Source organism: Medicago sativa, chromosome 5 (assembly GCF_051527215.1).
Source record: "Medicago sativa cultivar Bolivia chromosome 5, Bolivia_mono, whole genome shotgun sequence".
NCBI classification, from domain to species: domain Eukaryota; kingdom Viridiplantae; phylum Streptophyta; class Magnoliopsida; order Fabales; family Fabaceae; genus Medicago; species Medicago sativa.
Window position 1 is genome coordinate 4,723,954 of NC_140753.1, and position 25,296 is coordinate 4,749,249.

The 25,296-nt window shown below is 35.5% G+C and overlaps 1 protein-coding gene and 2 long non-coding RNA genes across 3 annotated transcripts; 1 reads left to right on the forward strand and 2 right to left on the reverse strand.

Moving 5' to 3' along the window:
• Positions 1-2,538: 2,538 nt before the first annotated feature.
• On the reverse strand, positions 2,539-3,151 carry LOC146919357 (uncharacterized). Its single transcript, XR_015011470.1, has 2 exons — positions 2,999-3,151; positions 2,539-2,899 (listed from the first exon to the last, which is right to left on the reverse strand). It is a non-coding gene; the product is annotated as an uncharacterized LOC146919357 (long non-coding RNA).
• On the forward strand, positions 2,703-7,707 carry LOC146919358 (uncharacterized). Its single transcript, XM_085712697.1, has 2 exons — positions 2,703-3,544; positions 6,068-7,707. Exon 2 carries the CDS (start codon positions 6,070-6,072, stop codon positions 7,480-7,482), a length of 1,413 nt encoding a protein of 470 aa, XP_085568823.1. The 5' UTR covers positions 2,703-3,544; positions 6,068-6,069; the 3' UTR covers positions 7,483-7,707.
• A 4,062-nt stretch (positions 7,708-11,769) lies between these two features.
• LOC146919359 (uncharacterized) lies at positions 11,770-12,636 on the reverse strand. Its single transcript, XR_015011471.1, has 2 exons — positions 12,228-12,636; positions 11,770-12,128 (listed from the first exon to the last, which is right to left on the reverse strand). It is a non-coding gene; the product is annotated as an uncharacterized LOC146919359 (long non-coding RNA).
• Between the last annotated feature and the right edge of the window lie 12,660 nt (positions 12,637-25,296).

Here is a 25,296-nt window from a genome sequence, read left to right on the forward strand (position 1 = left end):
GCTCATCGGTTACGGATTCGTGGAAATCGTAACCGCCGAGGAGAGATTTGTGAGAGTCATGGAGAGGACAATTATTGTTCAGCTTGAATGAGTCTCTGTTGCTCCGAGCACCCCCTCACGGAGAGGAGTGTGTTGTGAGTAATTCACCCAAATGCTGGATTTGGGTCATTTGGTATTGGGCCTATGTAAATTGTCTTTGATAATTGCTCTTTTCCCATCTGTTTTTGCTCATTTCCGTCAAATAGCCGAGCGTGAGTTAACTCACGCTGATGTATTTTCAACGCGAATTAACTCACTTAGGTGTATTTTTCAGTGTGAGTTAACTCACGTAGGACGAGAATGAGCAAAAACAGATGGGAGAAGAGCAATTCTCATGGTCTTTGAGCATTTGCTCGATCTAGAACAATTACATTTTTGTTATAAAAATGTTGACATATCCGACCTATAATGTGGTCATGGTTCTTATGTGGCATTTCTAAATCGGTAAATCACGTTTTTTAATTAAACTTTATTAAAAATAAAAAAATAAAATCACAGAATTCTTCATCTTCTCAATCAATCGTCATCTTTAAAAACAAACCCTAAAATTGAGAAGAAAAATAAATAAATAAGAAACTAATAGATCAATCTCTTTCAAGTATAAACCCAGAAATTGGGAGTAAACTCCAATTACTCCCTCAAAGCTAAAATTGCTGCCCTACACAAAACTAATAGCCAGCCCCAATGAATTGAAACCAAAAATGCACCCAAACCATTTTTTTCAAGCCAACAATTGATTTAGTAAGAGTGTAACAATTTAATCGTATTACAATAGTATAATTAATTTGATCATTTCCTAAATATATTACTTTCTTTTGCCCTTTTTCTTTTAAACACGAAATAGGACAAAATAATATGGTTGTAAATTTGTGACTCAAATATGTGTGTGTTTTTTTTCTTCTTCATATTTTGTACAATGACTTGGGTCAACCCCCATAAATTTTGAGTAAACATTTTTTATATTATGTCCTCGTGAACTTAGCTCAGTTGGTAAGAACAATGCATAATATATGCAAGGTTCGGGGTTCAAACCTCGGTCACCACAAAAAAAATTATATTATATTCAAATAAAATTAAGTCATACACTGTTCGAATAATCAGAAAGGAGTATAATAATGAGGAGTGAAGTAGCCTCTGTAAACTTAGCTCACTTAGTAAGGATAATGTATAATATATACAAGGGTCCGGATTCAAACCCTGAATACCCATTTAATCACGTTCAAGGTAAATTTATCTAACCGCTATGCTACTTGACCAAAAAAAAATGTGGAGTGAAGTAGCCAAGCAGAGCAAAATAGAACAAAGTTTTCATTTTATCGTTTTCAAATTTTACGGTGAGATTTGTAACACCCCGTTTTCCCAACAAGAAAATTTTCATAAATAAAATCAGAGTTTAACAACTTTAAACGGAATGCTACACTTCTTAAAAATTCATAAACTGAAAAAATAACAATTTATTCTTCAAAATCATTTAACATAAGTATTTCAAAACTTCGCAGAGGAAATTAGTTCAACATAATAAAAGTCTTTGGCACGCAGGCCTCATCATAAAAATCTCATAAGTCCTGTTCAACATTTATTCATAAAAATCCATAAGTAATACGTAAGGAATAGAAATAGAAGACATAATCTCATCCCGTTACGTATCAGAGCACCTAAGACACACTTGTGAGGAGTCCACTCACGACCGCAACTAATCATGGTTACCTGCAAGTTACCCATACGAAGAGCAACATTTCCAAGCAGAGGGGTGAGATTTCTCAAACAATAATATTAAACATATAAATCATATAAAGTACATTCAACAACTTAAACATCTTATAATGCATTAATCATATCTAATAACTTAAACTTCCTTAACTAGTGTCATTATTCTTCCTACATTAGTCATATACTTCATCAAATACCTCAATTATTAATCATAAAACATCATCACATGTCATCAATTAATAGTCACAAACACCTTATCATAATCACATAACATCTTATCATAAATCACATAACATCTTATCATAAATCACATAACATCTAACATCAATAATAATCATAAGCATCATAATGTAATTCACATAAGTATCATTATCAAAACATAGCATTTATCGAAAACAACTTCATAATCAAGTTCATAATCAACTTTGTCATACCCCAATTTTTGACCTAAGATACCACTGACACGTGTCGATGGACCCTACATTCATACGTCGCTTGACTCTGATCGATCTTTGATTTTCAGTGAAAAATTCGACAGAGAGGTATTTAAAAATACCTCATAATTGGTTCCGAGTCGGGCCCTCTTCTTTTTTCTTTTTTTAATCTTTAATTCCATCTTTTATTTTTTAATCAATTTTAATTTTTAGTTTTTTATTATTTCTTTTTATTAATTACCTTTTAGTGATAAGTCCAAGTCTTTTTTTTAATTATTATCCCATTTTTATTATTTTCATTATTATTCATTTTTCATTATTAGATAAGTCCAAATAAGGTTAAAAAACGTCCAAATGCATCAATCACAATTCTAGGAACTTTTTCATCAAGCCAACAACAAACAACACGTTCATCCCTTTTCCATCCCAATCCAAAGCCACAATTTTTGTGGTACTTTCTAACAAACCCTAATCAAAATCCATTCCCTATAAATTAAACCTGCAAAACACACAAGAAGGGGGGCCAAAAAATTCAACACAACCTGCTATTTACTCATCTCTTTTTCACGCAAAAAAAAAACCTACAAAGAACCTGCAGCCATCATACAATCCGACCCCAAACTGTTTCAAATCCGACACATCCGAATTCGACACAACACCACGATCCAGCGACTAAATCCACAACAAAGTATCACGCAACCCTCAAGGCCATAAACCTGCACGTTTCAAAGGTACAAAATCATCAATAAAACCCCGAAACAACTAAATCCAATTGAAATCCAATTCTCAGTACCAATTTGCGCATACACACAAACCTCAAAGAGATTGTAACAAATCCACGTTGCAGTTTTGAAATCAGCCAGTCCCAAAGAAACGATACATACAGCCTCATCACGACCAAACTCATCAAACTATCCCAAACCGGCGAACCTATCACCCTTGCAGCACCCAAACAACACAGCACCGTTTCAGATCGACACACACACACAGCCGTCGCAAACAACCACAACGAACCACACGCACACAAGCCAAAACCAGAAACGCACAACACACAACAACACACATAAGGCGACCGATTCAACGCAATCACACCAAGCCATTCGATTCCAATCCGTCACCAACACAGTCGACAACCATCAACAAATCAACAACCTGCAAATTCAAGGTCGCATAGACAGTTTTCATCAACAATCCAAGAGGACCAACACGCAACCGACGTCGAGTCCAGCACCAGGCACAAACCGTCACAGCTCGTCATCCACATCAATCAACCGTCGAAGCACAACAATCAACCGTCCCAGCACTGTCGGCCGTACAACTCAGTCAAACTTGTCACCCAACACAAAATCAAAAACTCAAAGGTATACTTTTGTTCCATGGCTTTGTTCTTCTTTTTTTCTTAAGTTTTTTAGAAAACGAGAAGAAATTTAGGAAAGGAAATAAATTGAATAGAGAAAAGAAATAGAAAGTAAAAGAAGGAGTATAAGAGAAGGAGGAATTGAATCAAAGAAGAATAAGAATGGATTTAGGAGAAGAAAAAAACTTAAAAGAAAAATTGAAATAGAGTGAAGGAGAAGAAGATAGGAAGTTGTGAGCACAGAGAGAGAAGAGAGAGGGTAGAGCTCTCGTGAAGGAAAGAAAAGTAGAGAGAGAAAGTCATGTGGAAAATGACTAGAGAAGGGTCTCACCCCCCTTTATACTACTGGGTCGACCCGACCCTCTGGGTGAACCGACCCGGTTCGTTTAACCTGAGCCCAGCTCTTTTTTTTTTTTAATCTCTACACCTACCTGCTCACTGCTTGCACCCCCCTGCATTCATATTTATTACTACATCTTGTTTAATTCCCTCATGCATTTTTCCATTATGGCATTTTATTTCTATTCGTCACATTTCATTTCTTATTAGCATTTTAATTAAATCATCCATGCATTTTTAGTTTAGGTTTATGCATACCTAACTTTTCGCTACTTATTTTATTAACATGGATATAGTTTGTACACTAAGCTTGAATATAAATAGTTCATGCATATTTCAGTTTTGTTTTAGTATTTCATATTTTAATTTGGTTTGTAGTTTATTGCACATAATTTAGAATATATATTAGGCCATTGTAAAAATCATTCATGCATTTTTTAGTCTAGGATTATCTTCATGCATATTTACATAGTCATTTTTTATGTCATTTATTTTTTATTGCACTACTTAGAATGTAAAATATTAGGCTTAATGTAAATATACATGTTTATTTCCTCTGCATACCTTAGAATGTATAATAGGTTTAAATGTAATTTATTTATTTCCGCAGACCTTAGCATGTATTAATAGGTTTTTTGTAATAGTTTAGGCGCATGTGTGTGTGTGGGTGCATGTTTACTTTTTATACTTGTTAGTCTAGGTAGAAGGTCCTTGTGGTGGTCCAACGCCACCATAAGGTACCTACGCTTTACATTTTAGCTCCGTTAGTTTAATTTTTAGTCCAATTATTCAAAAAAACAAAAAAAACATGCAAATAGTTCAAAATCACAAAAAAATATTTTTCTTAAACAAACCTTGATCTTAAATCAAGTGACCGTCTTTTCATTTTATTTTCTTAAGTCAAATATCAATCAATTTAATTCTGCTTCGAGTCCATTTTCTTTAATATAAAAAACACAAACAAATACTCATTTGCCACTTGGCTTTTCATTTTAAAACTTTTTTCAAACATTAAAAAACACTCAACCAATCAAACGTCAATTTCTACCCCGAACTACGAGGTTTTGATCCCTCACGGGTACGTAGGCAGAGGACACTCATCCTTCCAAATCAATAAAATGTAGATAATTAGGTCCTCCTTTATTAATCATTTCAAATTCTTTTTTCTTCAAAAAATAAGCAAGTTATAGCACATTATTTAAATAAAACCAAGAGGTTCCCGTAGAGTACTACGGACATAAAGGGTGCTAATACCTTACCTTTATGTAACTAACCCCCGAACCCTAAATCTTTTCAAAATGGGGTAGTTTGAACTTTTTTCCCCTTTTCCTTTAAAAAATTAAATGTTCAGTCGTGAAATAATCAAGTGAGTCTAAAGCTAATCAAATAGCCTTGATCTCCAAAAAATGACGCGACAGAAATGGCGACTTCACTGGGGAGACCCCTAAGAGGGTTGAGCCTAACTTGGTCTTATTTAAATTTTGTGCTATAACTTGCTTAAAAAATCAAAAAAATAAAAGATGGAAATACCTGTATATATATGTTCTCCCTTCTCCTTCTTTCTCCCTTCTTTTAACGTGAGTGGTGAGATAAGTCCTAACCCGGACTTGAGAGAAATATAAGATAGGACGGGGCATAATCATAGTGTCATACCAAGAGCATTCTTGGACCATGTGCACATGTGATAACCCTACTCGGTGGAGGCCTCACGGAAGGTAGTACTCTTGTTGTCATGAGCATTCATGTCGACGTTATTACTTTCAATGTGAGTGTCCGTCGAAGCCGTGGACCTTAGTAACCCTTAACCCATCTTGGCCTTTTTAGGACGTAGTGCGGTGGCTAAACCAAGAGCATTCTTGACTTTAGTTGTCACGCAATACTACACTCAAACTAGACTTCCTTGTGGATGATATTGGACTAGGAGCATTCCTATACACCGATATATTCATAAGGGTAGTTGCAATTTGGGAACTTGGTAGAACCCTTGTTACAAGTGCAAATGAAACCATAGTCCTTACCAAATGGCGTTGTTACCCTTGTCTCCAACATGTGGACTTAACCTCACCATAATTTCACCATTTGTGTTAGCATAATCATGCATACATGCATTCATTCATAAAACAAATTCTTTTTCTCATTAAAAAAAAATATCGAAGGACTTAAACAAGTTTTTTTGTAAACATTGTAGATATGACTACTAGGAGTATTAAGAAGTATAGCTTCCAAAGCCAAGATCTGGAAAGCTTGAGGAGTTTGGGAGATGTCATCATTAATCGAGCGAGGTTTCAATCTCACCATGGGAAGATGCTCAAGATTCTCAATACAAAGTTCGACGAAGGGATCCTCAAGACTCTGGTCCAATTCTACGATCCTCGTCTCCACTGCTTCACCTTCCCGGACTACCAGCTTGTCCCCACCCTTGAAGAGTATTCCTACTTGGTCGGCTTACCAGTACTTGACAGAATACCTTTCAGTGGTCTCGAGGGTCCCCCTAAGGCATCAGATATTGCAAAAGCCCTTCACCTCAAGATATCCGACATAACTGATAACCTCACTACCAAAGGGAAAGAGAAAATCCAGGGGCTAACTTCCAAATTCCTAATCAGTAAAGCCAACATTTTTGCTGCATCAAAGAATACTGTTGCTTTCGAGTCCATCCTGGCCTTGCTCATATATGGCCTTGTGCTTTTCCCCAACGTTAATGGTTTTGTCGATGCTAATGCCATCCAAATTTTCCTCACCAAAAACCCTGTCCCTACTCTCCTTGCTGATACTTACCACTCCATCCACCATAGAACCGATAAGCAGGGTGGAACCATCCTTTGTTGTGCACCTTTACTCTATAGGTGGTACATCTCACACCTACCTCAATTCTACCTCTCCAAAGACAAAGCTATATACTCTGAAAAAATCATGTCCCTTGCTCCAGCTGATGTAGTTTGGTACAACCCAGCTTACGACACCGGAACCATCATTGACTCATGTGGAGATTTCGGTAATGTGCCTCTCCTCGGTATTCATGGGGGAATCAGCTACAACCCTATCCTAGCTAGACGACAGTTCGGGTATCCTATGAAAGAAAAGCCTTGCAACATTGCACTAGAGGGCACATTCTATCTTAACCTCACCGATAGCAAAGGTATGAGAGACCAGTTCGTGAAAGCTTGGCGTACCATCCGCAGGAAAAACAGCAATCAATTAGGGGGCAAGTCAGACCTCACTTATGAAACCTATACCCAATGGGTAATCGATAGAGCTGCTGAGTATATGATGCCTTACCCTATACCGAGGTACTTGTCCTCAACCACTCCAACAATACCTTTACCCCTACCCCTTAGTACCCAAGAAAAGTACCAAGAGAAAATGGCTGACTTAAACCGTGTGTGTACCACTTGGAAAAGGAAGTACGAGGAAGCTATGTCTGAAGTAGGGGATAAAGATGTGGAAATACTGCAGCTCAAGCATGAGCTCCTCAACAAAGAGCGACAATTGATCGAGAAAAACGCTCAGATTCAAGCTCAAAGTACGAGGCTCGCACAATTTATCAGCAAGAAGGAGCGCATGGATTTCTTCGCAGGGGCACACCCGGACTTCGAGGAGTAGTCCACTACAAAAGCTCAAGATATTCCCAGTTGTTTCACCACTTTATGTTATTTTCTAGCTTTTTGTGACGTACTTTGGAGTCTATCCCTTGGCTCAGTTTTGTTAAAAGGGAATTATCTCGTACTTTAATTCTTCAATGAAATTTTCAATTATGATGTTTACAAATTTGCTTTTATAAGTCCTTCGATATAAAAAAATGTGTGTCTATTTTTTGCATAGCATCATGCATCATTTTGCATTTCATTGTCTCAATTTCGAGTCTCACAAATATTTCTTTTCCATAAAAAGGGTCAATCTGTTTCAAAAGTGGTCCGACTGTCCTCGTCCAAAGCCAACTCGCACCTACAACACTCGTGCAAACAAAAAGAGTGAACATATCAGTCTGAACAAGAGATCACAACACTCCAGGCCGATTCAGAGAGACTGAGCACGCTGGTGGTTTCACTGGTAGCTTCGCAAAATCAGCCGCAGTTCCAGCAAGGGCCTGAACGCCAACAGCAACAACAGCCTCGACAACAGGCTCCAAAGATGCAGTTTGACCCAATCCCAATGACGTATGCGGAGCTGCTTACCATCTTGTCAAAACTAGAAAGCCTCCTCAGGTGCCTAACGAGTTGCCGGTTGGGTATCAACCTGACCTCTCATGTGCCTTTCATCAAGGAGCACCCGGCCATGACATTGAGCACTGTCTCTCTTTAAAGATTGAAGTCCAGAAGCTGATTGAAGCCAATATATTGCTCTTCGAAGATTGAATTCGGACTTGCAAGCCACATTTGGGTCGTTTTTGATGTTCCTTCTACTACTTATCTGTTCAAAAAATGCGTTGGTTTGTTGTTTGCTGCTTTTCAAAAAAAAAAACTTTCGTTCTGCCCGAGACGAAAGTGAACTGGTGTAGGGCTTTTTGCTTTAAGCATTTTCATCATTAATAAAAAGGTCGTTTTGATCCCGACTTTGTTTTATTTTGTGTTTTTTCTGGAAAAATGGTAATACAAAAAACCAAAAAATGTAATCATTCTCAAATATCTGCATAATCATAACTTATACTTGTCAAAATCAATAATCAAATCATGCATTAATAAACCTGTTGAACACATTAACCATGTACTCTCTTCCAACTTTGAGTTCCCTGTGTCCGAAGCTGAAGTAGGGAAGGATGGGGAGACTCCCAATGAGATCTCTCACATACTGGGGGCATCTTATCCGTCAAAGCTGCAAACAAAATCAAGAACATTGTTCAGAAGATGGCAGTCACTCACGAAGACTGGCATGAGATGTTACCGTTGCCTCGCACGGATATCGTACTTCAGTACACATTTCAACAGGGGCAACCCCCCCTCCTTCCCCAATATACAACATGGAGATAGTGCTTCCCGTGGAGGTTGAAGTCCCGTTAATAGGAGTTCTACTAAAGTCCAAGCTTGATCGAATCTAAACTCATGACGACCTTGTACAAATATATCAAAAGAGGTTTGAAACAAGCTTCTAACAAAAAGGTTCATCCCCATGAATTTCAAGAAGGGAACTTTGTACTACTTTCCAACCAGACTCCAGGGGCAAGTGGACGCCTAATTATGAAGGCCCATGTGCAATGACTCTTACAACTACGGATGGTGACAAACACACACGTCATATGAATGTCGGTGCAGTCAAGAAATACTCTGTCAAAAATAGAAAGCTCGATAAGTCGCAAACCTGAAAAGGCGGCTTAGGCAAAAATGAGCGTCTTGGTGGACTGAAAACCCGAAAGGGCGGTCCAGGCAAAAATTAGAGACAAAAAAAAATGATGATGATTATCCTGGTAGATTGAAAACCCCAAAAGGGCGATCTATGCAAAAGTTAAGGATAAAAAGACAAAGTAACTGCATCAGTCAGCACCATCGACTTGGGGCATACCTGCCAGCGAAGAACCTCTGATTCAAAGCATGGGACATACCTGCTATCAAAGAACCTCCGATTCGAAGCATCTGCAAAGCAAAGACTCGGAACTGGGGCATTCAAAGTTGTCAGGGAGTATAACAGTTATATGTGTTCAATGTACCTTCCCATATATTTACCATTTTCCAAATTTTTCAAAGATCCGTGGAGCCATGCCATTGGCAGGTCCCCACTCAATTCATCAAATTTGAGCCTGTGCCCAATTATTCGGAACTCTCATTTATTCCATTTGCAAAATTTCTTCTATTTTTGATGGCAATACTCGAAGCAAAAAATTTCAAAATACAAAACTTTTTTTACATCTTTTGACAAGTGTGAACAACAAGCACACTCTCTTTGAACTTATGAGTAGTTGAAGCGTACATCAGTATGCGCCTTGAGAACGGTTACACTCCAAAAGAGAAACATGTCTAAACACAATGGAGGGGACCTCTGCTTCAAGCAAGATGCTTTCACAGTCAAAAAAATATACAAAAAATGATATAAAAAAAAAATCAATGCTCGCTAGGTCGAAAAACTTGAAAAGGCGACTTAGGCAATAGAGAGCGTCCCGGTGGACTGAAAACCCGAAAGGGCGGTCCAGGCAAAAATTAGGGGCACAAAAAAAGAATATATTCCCGGTGGACTGAAAACCCGAAAGGGCGGTCCAGGCAAAAGTTAGGGATTTTCAAAAAAAAATATATACAAAAAAAAATGACTGTTGAAGCATGCCAGGTAAAGAGCACTCTGCGTCGGTTTACAAATGGCGGCTTCTTCCATACTTTTGGTCAACAATGGGCTTTCTCCCCAAGATTCATCAGTTGCTACCTTGTGCCAGGTTTACACCATCAATGGCTCAATTTGTTCACAATAATATCATCTCCAAGGAAGTTTGCCGAGTATTTGTACTGCGATATCAGTCCGCCTCCCATCGTACCTGTCTTGTCTCGTTTCATCGAGTCGTCTGTCATATACAGTTCATACAATCATACAAGTTACATTCATACATCCATACAATCATACATTCATACAATCATACATAAATACCTTCACTTATTCATACATTCATACATATCATATACGCAATATCAATTCATACATGATTGCATTGGTCACCAAAATCTTGTTTCGGTCATGTCTTTTCAATTTGGTCTCTACTTATCATTGTGTCAAGCCGCAAGTTTCTACGCATGAGCGTCTAACATTTACCTTCTCATCATCAAAAGTGTCATCCCCAGTGTGTCTGGTCAAGAGATGTCACCCGTCAGTGTCAAGTGGCAAGTCCTAAACAACGGACAGCTTGAGTCTACATTTTATCTTGTTTCAAGTGGCAAGTCCCAAACAATGGACAGCTTGAGTCTACCTTTATCTTGTTTCAAGTGGCGAGTCCTAAACAACGGACAGCTTGAGTCTACATTTTATCTTGTTTCAAGTGGCGAGTCCTAAACAACGGACAACTTGAGTCTACATTTTATCTTGTTTCAAGTGGCGAGTCCTAAACAACGGACAGCTTGAGTCTACCTTTATCTTGTTTCAAGTGGCGAGTCCTAAACAACGGACAGCTTGAGTCTACCTTTATCTTGTTTCAAGTGGCGAGTCCTAAACAACGGACAGCTTGAGTCCACCTTTCGTCATGTTCAGTTTGGAATCACATTTTATTTTCTTCAATGTCATCCCCAGTTTAGCTGTCCAAGAGATATCGCTATAAAGTCTTGTCTTCATTAAAGCTATCGTCTCAAACTGGTACGGTAGTAGACAATCTTTTCCCCAGTGAGACTACACTCCCCAGCAGAGTCGGATCCCCTTCTTTAACGAACTTCGGTATCCCGTTGTTGTTTCTCGTCTCAGTCAGGTCAACTTTGTCGTCCTGCATTCATACAAGCATTTCACGAGCATTCATAGCATCTTAGGTCCAAAATTGTTGTACTTTGTATTTAAGTCTCTTCGCTCCGATCGAATTAAAGATTCCATCTTCAAATCTTCGGACGAAGAAACTTAAATAGGGGCATCTGTCATACCCCAATTTTTGACCTAAGATACCACTGACACGTGTCGATGGACCCTACATTCATACGTCGCTTGATTCTGATCGATCTTTGATTTTCAGTGAAAAATTCGGCAGAGAGGTATTTAAATATACCTCATAATTGGTTCCGAGTCGGGCCCTCTTCTTTTTTCTTTTTTTAATCTTTAATTCCATCTTTTATTTTTTAATCAATTTTAATTTTTAGTTTTTTATTATTTCTTTTTATTAATTACCTTTTAGTGATAAGTCCAAGTCTTTTTTTTAATTATTATCCCATTTTTATTATTTTCATTATTATTCATTTTTCATTATTAGATAAGTCCAAATAAGGTTAAAAAACGTCCAAATGCATCAATCACAATTCTAGGAACTTTTTCATCAAGCCAACAACAAACAACACGTTCATCCCTTTTCCATCCCAATCCAAAGCCACAATTTTTGTGCTACTTTCTAACAAACCCTAATCAAAATCCATTCCCTATAAATTAAACCTGCAAAACACACAAGAAGGGGGGCCAAAAAATTCAACACAACCTGCTATTTACTCATCTCTTTTTCACGCAAAAAAAACCTACAAAGAACCTGCAGCCATCATACAATCCGACCCCAAACTGTTTCAAATCCGACACATCCGAATTCGACACAACACCACGATCCAGCGACTAAATCCACAACAAAGTATCACGCAACCCTCAAGGCCATAAACCTGCACATTTCAAAGGTACAAAATCATCAATAAAACCCCGAAACAACTAAATCCAATTGAAATCCAATTCTCAGTACCAATTTGCGCATACACACAAACCTCAAAGAGATTGTAACAAATCCACGTTACAGTTTTGAAATCAGCCAGTCCCAAAGAAACGATATATACAGCCTCATCACGACCAAACTCATCAAACTATCCCAAACAGGCGAACCTATCACCCTTGCGGCACCCAAACAACACAACACCGTTTCAGATCGACACACACACACAGCCGTCGCAAACAACCACAACGAACCACACGCACACAAGCCAAAACCAGAAACGCACAACACACAACAACACATATAAGGCGACCGATTCAACGCAATCACACCAAGCCATTCGATTCCAATCCGTCACCAACACAGTCGACAACCATCAACAAATCAACAACCTGCAAATTCAAGGTCGCATAGACAGTTTTCATCAACAATCCAAGAGGACCAACACGCAACCGACGTCGAGTCCAGCACCAGGCACAAACCGTCAAAACTCGTCATCCACATCAATCAACCGTCGAAGCACGACAATCAACCGTCCCAGCACTGTCGGCCGTACAACTCAGTCAAACTTGTCACCCAACACAAAATCAATAACTCAAAGGTATACTTTTGTTCCATGGCTTTGTTCTTCTTTTTTTCTTAAGTTTTTTAGAAAACGAGGAGAAATTTAGGAAAGGAAATAAATTGAATAGAGAAAAGAAATAGAAAGTAAAAGAAGGAGTATAAGAGAAGGAGGAATTGAATCAAAGAAGAATAAGAATGGATTTAGGAGAAGAAAAAAAACTTAAAAGAAAAATTGAAATAGAGTGAAGGAGAAGAAGATAGGAAGTTGTGAGCACAGAGAGAGAAGAGAGAGGGTAGAGCTCTCGTGAAGGAAAGAAAAGTAGAGAGAGAAAGTCATGTGGAAAATGACTAGAGAAGGGCTATGAAGCCCGGATACTCCAAAATGGTGCCGTACCCGTGTCGGATACGTATCGGATACCGATACTCCGCGGATACTTCGGATACCGTATCCCAGAAGTATCGGAATTAATTATTTTAATTTAAAATATATATTTTATCGGATACTTATAAGATACTCGACGGATACACACAGATACTTATAAGATACTTCACAGAGACGTATCCAAAAAAAAGTGAAGTGTATAAAAATGAGATTGTGTTGTGAAAATTTAAGATACGAATCACTATAATTATTTTTCGATTAACAAATTAAATATTATGATTTTGGTTGATGAAAGTAACGAGAGAGGGGAGATTTAATCAGTCAACATTAAACAAACTTTGTTTTGTGTTCTTTTATTGATACATTTGTTGATATCATAACATATGAATGAAAATAGAATATGATTTATACAAAAACTTTACATTTTTTATTTTGATCATATGCATTTTATTTTTTTGTAAATTGTGACTTTTATGATTATATAGTATAAGTAATCAATGTTTTTTTAAGCATTTTACACTCATATAAATTTTAATATAAATATTTTGTTAACGTATCTTAGCCGTATCGTATCCTAAATTTTAAAAATTTCGCGTATTCGCGTACCCGTATCGTATCGTACCCGTATCGCACTACGTATCCGGGCTTCATAGGAGAAGGGTCTCACCCCCCTTTATACTACTGGGTCGACCCGACCCTCTGGGTGAACCGACCCGGTTCGTTTAACCTGAGCCCAGCTCCTTTTTTTTTTTAATCTCTACACCTACCTGCTCACTGCTTGCACCCCCCTGCATTCATATTTATTACTACATCTTGTTTAATTCCCTCATGCATTTTTCCATTATGGCATTTTATTTCTATTCGTCACATTTCATTTCTTATTAGCATTTTAATTAAATCATCCATGCATTTTTAGTTTAGGTTTATGCATACCTAACTTTTCGCTACTTATTTTATTAACATGGATATAGTTTGTACACTAAGCTTGAATATAAATAGTTCATGCATATTTCAGTTTTGTTTTAGTATTTCATATTTTAATTTGGTTTGTAGTTTATTGCACATAATTTAGAATATATATTAGGCTATTGTAAAAATCATTCATGCATTTTTTAGTCTAGGATTATCTTCATGCATATTTACATAGTCATTTTTTATGTCATTTATTTTTTATTGCACTACTTAGAATGTAAAATATTAGGCTTAATGTAAATATACATGTTTATTTCCTCTGCATACCTTAGAATGTATAATAGGTTTAAATGTAATTTATTTATTTCCGCAGACCTTAGCATGTATTAATAGGTTTTTTGTAATAGTTTAGGCGCATGTGTGTGTGGGTGCATGTTTACTTTTTATACTTGTTAGTCTAGGTAGAAGGTCCTTGTGGTGGTCCAACGCCACCATAAGGTACCTACGCTTTACATTTTAGCTCCGTTAGTTTAATTTTTAGTCCAATTATTCAAAAAAACAAAAAAAACATGCAAATAGTTCAAAATCACAAAAAAATATTTTTCTTAAACAAACATTGATCTTAAATCAAGTGACCGTCTTTTCATTTTATTTTCTTAAGTCAAATATCAATCAATTTAATTCTGCTTCGAGTCCATTTTCTTTAATATAAAAAACACAAACAAATACTCATTTGCCACTTGGCTTTTCATTTTAAAACTTTTTTCAAACATTAAAAAACACTCAACCAATCAAACGTCAATTTCTACCCCGAACTACGAGGTTTTGATCCCTCACGGGTACGTAGGCAGAGGACACTCGTCCTTCCAAATCAATAAAATGTAGATAATTAGGTCCTCCTTTATTAATCATTTCAAATTCTTTTTTCTTCAAAAAATAAGCAAGTTATAGCACATTATTTAAATAAAACCAAGAGGTTCCCGTAGAGTACTACGGACATAAAGGGTGCTAATACCTTCCCTTTATGTAACTAACCCCCGAACCCTAAATCTTTTCAAAATGGGGTAGTTTGAACTTTTTTCCCCTTTTCCTTTAAAAAATTAAATGTTCAGTCGTGAAATAATCAAGTGAGTCAAAAGCTAATCAAATAGCCTTGATCTCCAAAAAATGACGCGACAAACTTCATAAACAAACATCATCATTAAATCATAATCATCGAATCACAATCAAACTTCATAATCAAACCTCACTTAACTCGACAATGCGACTCAACTCGACTATGCAACTCTTAACATCTCAAATTATCTTAGCATCTTAACAACTTAACAACTTGACAACTCGACAACTTCACATCTTAAATCATATTAAAAACCTCTTGATATGCAAATGCATTTGGTACCAATACAGAACATCAAGCTCCCAACCAACTTATATGAGCGTAAATAGGCTCTTCAGAGCATCAAGCTCCCAACCAACTTATATGAGCGTAAATAGGCTCTTCAGAGCATCAAGCTCCCAACCAATCGTGTGAATGACTAAGCATTCCAGAGCATCAAGCCCCCAACCAACGTATATGAGTATGCAATGGACTCAACTTCCTACAACTTAGACAACTTCATGAACATCTATGACATCCTAACATCTTGATATCTTGACAACATAACATCTTAATAACTTGATGACTTCATAACGACTTGACGACTTAACAACTCTTATCATCTTAACATCTTGACAACATATGGATCACATAAATAATTCATGTCATATCATAATATAACAATATCAAATGATAATAAACAACATCTTAAAACATCATATTCATCAATCATAAACAACTTCATATAACATCGTATTTAAACATCAACAATAATTCACTATGTATCTTTGTAAAAACATAATAAATTATCCACAACATATTTTCATGTCAAACCAAAGCTATTGGAAAGATATCACAAATATCAACAACTTTCATGTTTACAACAAAGTTCAATTCAAAACAGAAACATATGAACAAAACGCAAAAACATGAAACAGAGAAGGCTGTCACCGTACAATTTCGCTAAGACCTCCCTGTAGTATTTTCATCATAACTCAAAGACCAAACATCATTTCCACGTCAAACCAAAGCCACTGGAAAGCTAACAAAATTATCTAAAACTTTCATGTTTACGCCTAAGACCAATTCTGTACCGATCAGTACCAGTTTTTATTTTAAATTCGGAAAAGTTGTGCTGAAAGTCCATAAAAATTCACTGTGACCTACGTGCAGTAATTTGACCATAACTCAAGTTCTATAAATCATTTTGACGTGAGACCAACGGCATTAGAAAGCTAACATCCATACCTACAACTTTTGTGTTTACACCTAAACCCAGTTCGGAACTTAAACTTGTCAAACTGAGACAATAAAAACGCGTTTTGCACACTGTCAGTAAAATCGCAGTTCAGCTGCGATTTCGCCTTAGGGAAATCTTTTCGACTCCGTTTTCGATCCAATACTCTCCAAACTTGGCCCTAATCATTACTCTATGATTACCCAATCATTAGAACACTAATTATTCATCAACCTACTGTATACAAATTCAAAGAGTTCTTAAATCTATTAACAACCTATTACAATTCTTAAACCCTAATTCTTAAACTCACAGACATCTCATCCAATTCCATGGTTCTAACCTCAAAACTATATCTAATAATCATCCTATGGATTATCTAAGGTCTGTACACAGTTTCTACATCAATCTAACAACTTTTCATCGGTTAATCCTCAATTCTTCACTTAAAACCCTAATTCCTCAATCCTCACAAACTCTCCCCAACTTGTTAGATGTAATCTAATGATTTAACAACTTAATATTAATGCAAGATAGTCTCACCCTCACCTTAGATTAATTCTTGAATCAGCAGCAGGGTTCTTCTTTCCTAAGGTCTTCTCCTCTTCTCTTGACTTTTCTCTTCTCTTCTCTTCTTTCTTGTTCTCCTCTTTTCCAAAAAGCGGTTTTAGGTAAACTCTTTCTAACTTAAGCTTCTCTATTTATAATACTAAAATATTCTTCCCAAATCTATTTAGGCCCAACAACTTATTCTTCTTTCTATTCTAACCTCCAATTTTACTCACACTAATAATCCTCATATTTTAATAAATAATATTTCTCTACTAAATATATAATAATACACCAAATAACAAATATATATCTATAACAATTAACAAATATATTATGCTAGTAAATACCAACATATAACATAACAAAATATCACTCAACAAAATATATTAACTAAATTATAAAAAGACATCTAATCTCAACAAATCATATATCCCTCATATACATCATATAAATATATAAATATATTCTAAAACTAATTAAAATAATTAAATAAAAAGGAGGGCGTTACAACTCTCCCCAACTTAAAAGAATTTCGTCCTCGAAATTCAAGCACAATAGAAAATAAATTTAGTCATTACTTCTTCAAACAAAACACAAAAACCACATCAAGTTAGTCAGTTAAACATGATCACATAAAAAAACATAACTACTAACTAGATAACATGACGACACGACACAACGACTCATCTACTTGGCCGGACGGACCGACCTGCTCTGATACCAATTGTAACACCCCGTTTTCCCAACAAGAAAATTTTCATAAATAAAATCAGAGTTTAACAACTTTAAACGGAATGCTACACTTCTTAAAAATTCATAAACTGAAAAAATAACTATTTATTCTTCAAAATCATTTAACATAAGTATTTCAAAACTTCGCAGCGGAAATTAGTTCAACATAATAAAAGTCTTTGGCACGCAGGCCTCATCATAAAAATCTCATAAGTCCTGTTCAACATTTATTCATAAAAATCCATAAGTAATACGTAAGGAATAGAAATAGAAGACATAATCCCATCCCGTTACGTATCAGAGCACCTAAGACACACTTGTGAGGAGTCCACTCACGACCGCAACTAATCATGGTTACCTGCAAGTTACCCATACGAAGAGCAACATTTCCAAGCAGAGGGGTGAGATTTCTCAAACAATAATATTAAACATATAAATCATATAAAGTACATTCAACAACTTAAACATCTTATAATGCATTAATCATATCTAATAACTTAAACTTCCTTAACTAGTGTCATTATTCTTCCTACATTAGTCATATACTTCATCAAATACCTCAATTATTAATCAAAAAACATCATCACATGTCATCAATTAATAGTCACAAACACCTTATCATAATCACATAACATCTTATCATAAATCACATAACATCTTATCATAAATCACATAACATCTAACATCAATAATAATCATAAGCATCATAACGTAATTCACATAAGTATCATTATCAAAACATAGCATTTATCGAAAACAACTTCATAATCAAGTTCATAATCAACTTCATAAACAAACATCATCATTAAATCATAATCATCGAATCACAATCAAACTTCATAATCAAACCTCACTTAACTCGACAATGCGACTCAACTCGACTATGCAACCCTTAACATCTCAAATTATCTTAGCATCTTAACAACTTAACTACTTGACAACTCGACAACTTCACATCTTAAATCATCTTAAAAACCTCTTGATATGCAAATGCATTTGGTACCAATACAGAGCATCAAGCTCCCAACCAACTTATATGAGCGTAAATAGGCTCTTCAGAGCATCAAGCTCCCAACCAATCGTGTGAATGACTAAGCATTCCAGAGCATCAAGCCCCCAACCAACGTATATGAGTATGCAATGGACTCAACTTCCTACAACTTAGACAACTTCATGAACATCTATGACATCCTAACATCTTGATATCTTGACAACATAACATCTTAATAACTTGATGACTTCATAACGACTTGACGACTTAACAACTCTTATCATCTTAACATCTTGACAACATATGGATCACATAAATAATTCATGTCATATCATAATATAACAATATCAAATGATAATAAACAACATCTTAAAACATCATATTCATCAATCATAAACAACTTCATATAACATCGTATTTAAACATCAACAATAATTCACTATGTATCTTTGTAAAAACATAATAAATTATCCACAACATATTTTCATGTCAAACCAAAGCTATTGGAAAGATATCACAAATATCAACAACTTTCATGTTTACAACAAAGTTCAATTCAAAACAGAAACATATGAACAAAACGCAAAAACATGAAACAGAGAAGGCTGTCACCGTACAATTTCGCTAAGACCTCCCTGTAGTATTTTCATCATAACTCAAAGACCAAACATCATTTCCACGTCAAACCAAAGCCACTGGAAAGCTAACAAAATTATCTAAAACTTTCATGTTTACGCCTAAGACCAATTCTGTACCGATCAGTACCAGTTTTTATTTTAAATTCGGAAAAGTTGTGCTGAAAGTCCATAAAAATTCACTTTGACCTACGTGCAGTAAGTTGACCATAACTCAAGTTCTATAAATCATTTTGACGTGAGACCAACGGCATTAGAAAGCTAACATCCATACCTACAACTTTTGTGTTTACACCTAAACCCAGTTCGGAACTTAAACTTGTCAAACTGAGACAATAAAAACGCGTTTTGCACACTGTCAGTAAAATCGCAGTTCAGCTGCGATTTCGCCTTAGGGAAATCTTTTCGACTCCGTTTTCGATCCAATACTCTCCAAACTTGGCCCTAATCATTACTCTATGATTACCCAATCATTAGAACACTAATTATTCATCAACCTACTGTATGCAAATTCAAAGAGTTCTTAAATCTATTAACAACCTATTACAATTCTTAAACCCTAATTCTTAAACTCACAGACATCTCATCCAATTCCATGGTTCTAACCTCAAAACTATATCTAATAATCATCCTATGGATTATCTAAGGTCTGTACACAGTTTCTACATCAATCTAACAACTTTTCATCGGTTAATCCTCAATTCTTCACTTAAAACCCTAATTCCTCAATCCTCACAAACTCTCCCCAACTTGTTAGATGTAATCTAATGATTTAACAACTTAATATTAATGCAAGATAGTCTCACCCTCACCTTAGATTAATTCTTGAATCAGCAGCAGGGTTCTTCTTTCCTAAGGTCTTCTCCTCTTCTCTTGACTTTTCTCTTCTCTTCTCTTCTTTCTTGTTCTCCTCTTTTCCAAAAAGCGGTTTTAGGTAAACTCTTTCTAACTTAAGCTTCTCTATTTATAATACTAAAATATTCTTCCCAAATCTATTTAGGCCCAACAACTTATTCTTCTTTCTATTCTAACCTCCAATTTTACTCACACTAATAATCCTCATATTTTAATAAATAATATTTCTCTACTAAATATATAATAATACACCAAATAACAAATATATATCTATAACAATTAACAAATATATTATGCTAGTAAATACCAACATATAACATAACAAAATATCACTCAACAAAATATATTAACTAAATTATAAAAAGACATCTAATCTCAACAAATCATATATCCCTCATATACATCATATAAATATATAAATATATTCTAAAACTAATTAAAATAATTAAATAAAAAGGAGGGCGTTACAACTCTCCCCAACTTAAAAGAATTTCGTCCTCGAAATTCAAGCACAATAGAAAATAAATTTAGTCATTACTTCTTCAAACAAAACACAAAAACCACATCAAGTTAGTCAGTTAAACATGATCACATAAAAAAACATAACTACTAACTAGATAACATGACGACACGACACAACGACTCATCTACTTGGCCGGACGGACCGACCTGCTCTGATACCAATTGTAACACCCCGTTTTCCCAACAAGAAAATTTTCATAAATAAAATCAGAGTTTAACAACTTTAAACGGAATGCTACACTTCTTAAAAATTCATAAACTGAAAAAATAACTATTTATTCTTCAAAATCATTTAACATAAGTATTTCAAAACTTCGCAGCGGAAATTAGTTCAACATAATAAAAGTCTTTGGCACGCAGGCCTCATCATAAAAATCTCATAAGTCCTGTTCAACATTTATTCATAAAAATCCATAAGTAATACGTAAGGAATAGAAATAGAAGACATAATCCCATCCCGTTACGTATCAGAGCACCTAAGACACACTTGTGAGGAGTCCACTCACGACCGCAACTAATCATGGTTACCTGCAAGTTACCCATACGAAGAGCAACATTTCCAAGCAGAGGGGTGAGATTTCTCAAACAATAATATTAAACATATAAATCATATAAAGTACATTCAACAACTTAAACATCTTATAATGCATTAATCATATCTAATAACTTAAACTTCCTTAACTAGTGTCATTATTCTTCCTACATTAGTCATATACTTCATCAAATACCTCAATTATTAATCAAAAAACATCATCACATGTCATCAATTAATAGTCACAAACACCTTATCATAATCACATAACATCTTATCATAAATCACATAACATCTTATCATAAATCACATAACATCTAACATCAATAATAATCATAAGCATCATAACGTAATTCACATAAGTATCATTATCAAAACATAGCATTTATCGAAAACAACTTCATAATCAAGTTCATAATCAACTTCATAAACAAACATCATCATTAAATCATAATCATCGAATCACAATCAAACTTCATAATCAAACCTCACTTAACTCGACAATGCGACTCAACTCGACTATGCAACTCTTAACATCTCAAATTATCTTAGCATCTTAACAACTTAACAACTTGACAACTCGACAACTTCACATCTTAAATCATCTTAAAAACCTCTTGATATGCAAATGCATTTGGTACCAATACAGAGCATCAAGCTCCCAACCAACTTATATGAGCGTAAATAGGCTCTTCAGAGCATCAAGCTCCCAACCAATCGTGTGAATGACTAAGCATTCCAGAGCATCAAGCCCCCAACCAACGTATATGAGTATGCAATGGACTCAACTTCCTACAACTTAGACAACTTCATGAACATCTATGACATCCTAACATCTTGATATCTTGACAACATAACATCTTGATAACTTGATGACTTCATAACGACTTGACGACTTAACAACTCTTATCATCTTAACGTCTTAACATCTTAACATCTTGACAACATATGGATCACATAAATAATTCATGTCATATCATAATATAACAATATCAAATGATAATAAACAACATCTTAAAACATCATATTCATCAATCATAAACAACTTCATATAACATCGTATTTAAACATCAACAATAATTCACTATGTATCTTTGTAAAAACATAATAAATTATCCACAACATATTTTCATGTCAAACCAAAGCTATTGGAAAGATATCACAAATATCAACAACTTTCATGTTTACAACAAAAATCAATTCAAAACAGAAACATATGAACAAAACGCAAAAACATGAAACAGAGAAGGTTGTCACCGTACAATTTCGCTAAGACCTCCCTGTAGTATTTTCATCATAACTCAAAGACCAAACATTATTTTCACGTCAAACCAAAGCCACTGGAAAGCTAACAAAATTATCTAAAACTTTTATGTTTACGCCTAAGACCAATTATGTACCGATCAGTACCAGTTTTTATTTTAAATTCGGAAAAGTTGTGCTGAAAGTCCATAAAAATTCACTGTGACCTACGTGCAGTAATTTGACCATAACTCAAGTTCTATAAATCATTTTGACGTGAGACCAACGGCATTAGAAAGCTAACATCCATACCTACAACTTTTGTGTTTACACCTAAACCCAGTTCGGAACTTAAACTTGTTAAACTGAGACAATAAAAACGCATTTTGCACGCTGACAGTAAAATCGCAGTTCAGCTGCGATTTCGCCTTGGGGAAATCTTTTTGACTCCGTTTTCGATCCAATACTCTCCAAACTTGGCCCTAATCATTACTCTATGATTACCCTATCATTAGAACACTAATTATTCATCAACCTACTGTATGCAAATTCAAAGAGTTCTCAAATCTATTAACAAACCTATTACAATTCTTAAACCCTAATTCTTAAACTCACAGACATCTCATCCAATTCCATGGTTCTAACCTCAAAACTATATCCAATAATCATCTTATGGATTATCTAAGGTCTGTACACAGTTTCTACATCAATCTAACAACTTTTCATCGGTTAATCCTCAATTCTTCACTTAAAACCCTAATTCCTCAATCCTCACAAACTCTCCCCAACTTGATAGATGTAATCTAATGATTTAACAACTTAATATTAATGCAAGATAGTCTCACCCTCACCTTAGATTAATTCTTGAATCAGCAGCAGGGTTCTTCTTTCCTAAGGTCTTCTCCTCTTCTCTTGACTTTTCTCTTCTCTTCTCTTCTTTCTTGTTCTCCTCTTTTCCAAAAAGCGGTTTTAGGTAAACTCTTTCTAACCTAAGCTTCTCTATTTATAATACTAAAATATTCTTCCCAAATCTATTTAGGCCCAACAACTTATTCTTCTTTCTATTCTAACCTCCAATTTTACTCACACTAATAATCCTCATATTCTAATAAATAATATTTCTCTACTAAATATATAATAATACACCAAATAACAAATATATATCTATAACAATTAACAAATATATTATGCTAGTAAATACCAACATATAACATAACAAAATATCACTCAACAAAATATATTAACTAAATTATAAAAAGACATCTAATCTCAACAAATCATATATCCCTCATATACATCATATAAATATATAAATATATTCTAAAACTAATTAAAATAATTAAATAAAAAGGAGGGCGTTACAAGATTGAATACATACAATTCTCTTTTTTTTTTGGTAAAGTAGCTTAATGGCTAGAATTCACCTTTTTCAAGATGAATAAGTGGGGTGTCCGGGGTTCGAACCCCGACCCCTGCATATAACAATGCATGTCTCTGCCAACTGAGCGATGCTCACGGGGACAATACAATTCTTGTTATAGTATTTAAGAATTAGTTAATGAAATGAAATATATTTTTCATTTTTTTATTATCGTTATTTTCGCCACACAAATTTTATAGGAGGAAGAGATGAGAGATGGAGTTAAACATAAAGGAGAGGGAGGGAGAAAGAGGATGGAGAGAGTGATAAGGGGGAAAGGATGATAGTTGGAGAGATAGGGAAGGAGAGAAATCAGAGAGGGGGCATAAAAGTGAAATGAGGGGAGGAAAAGTTGAAAATAAATTAGAATATTTGGATATATGGCTTCTAAAAGTTGATTGCCATACGGGCTAGATCAGCCGTCCGTTTATCTTTTTTTTTTCAAAAAAGAGATTTACTTTTCCCACCCTGCTGCCTTCTCGCGCGCCCTGCAAAATTTCCAAAAATGCCCCTGGTCCAGATTATATAATCCGGACCAGATTGTTAGAGATTTCCGGAAAACGAACTCCGGACCATACTGTTATATGTTTTTTTGAATCTTTCTTTGATGTCAAGGGTCTCTGTTGACCGTTATATGAACCCCACACACGCTGCAATGCAATTGCAAGGTTCATATGAACGGTCAACAATGACCATCACACCACCGACACCCCTAAAAAACTAAAAACATTTGAAGAAAATGGAAGAAAAGAGGTGAAGTGAAGAATGAAGGTATTTGTTGAAGATGGAAGCCTATTTATAGCCTAAAACAAGTCTTAGGTCATTAGTACAGTCAATGAAAACGTGTTAGTGGTTGTAACCGTCCAAACCTACATTAATGACTCTCTTTCAAAAGTATCCAATGTTGAAGCTTTCCGGATTATACAATCCGGAACTTCCTCAACCCTACAAGAAGTGCCAACTTTTCCCTTGTTCACCATCATCGTATTAATCCGGAAAATATATTCTTAAAACCAAAGGTGCATTCCGGATTGTATTTTCCAGACTGCATCAGTGTCATGACCGGTGGTCTGACCACATGTTTTTGTCGGTGGTCAAGTCAAAAAACGTGTTTTACCACGTTTTTTGACTACATTTATGACCTCCCAACCGTTTTTGACCCCCCTATAAATAGCCTTCCAAACCCCACCATTTCTCACACCATCCTCTCCCACCCTCTCCTCCTCTTCTTCCTTCTACAACCATGGTTTTCCATCGTTGGCCTTTCATAGATAAGGGCCTCGTTGAAAACTTTCAGGGTTATCTGGGCGTAAGTTTGAGAACCCCCTACCTCCCTCAGGGGCATTGTTCTCCTCTTCCCGCCCTCCTCTTCCCTCCTCCTCCGGTTGCCCTCCAATATTGAAAATACTGCTATGTCCTATCACATAGCAGTGGTTAGGCTCTTAGGAGATT

What these genes read in the sequence shown, in the direction of transcription:
- LOC146919358 (XM_085712697.1), top strand. Translation starts at nt 6,070, where the DNA reads ATGACTACTAGGAGTATTAAGAAGTATAGCTTCCAAAGCCAAGATCTG.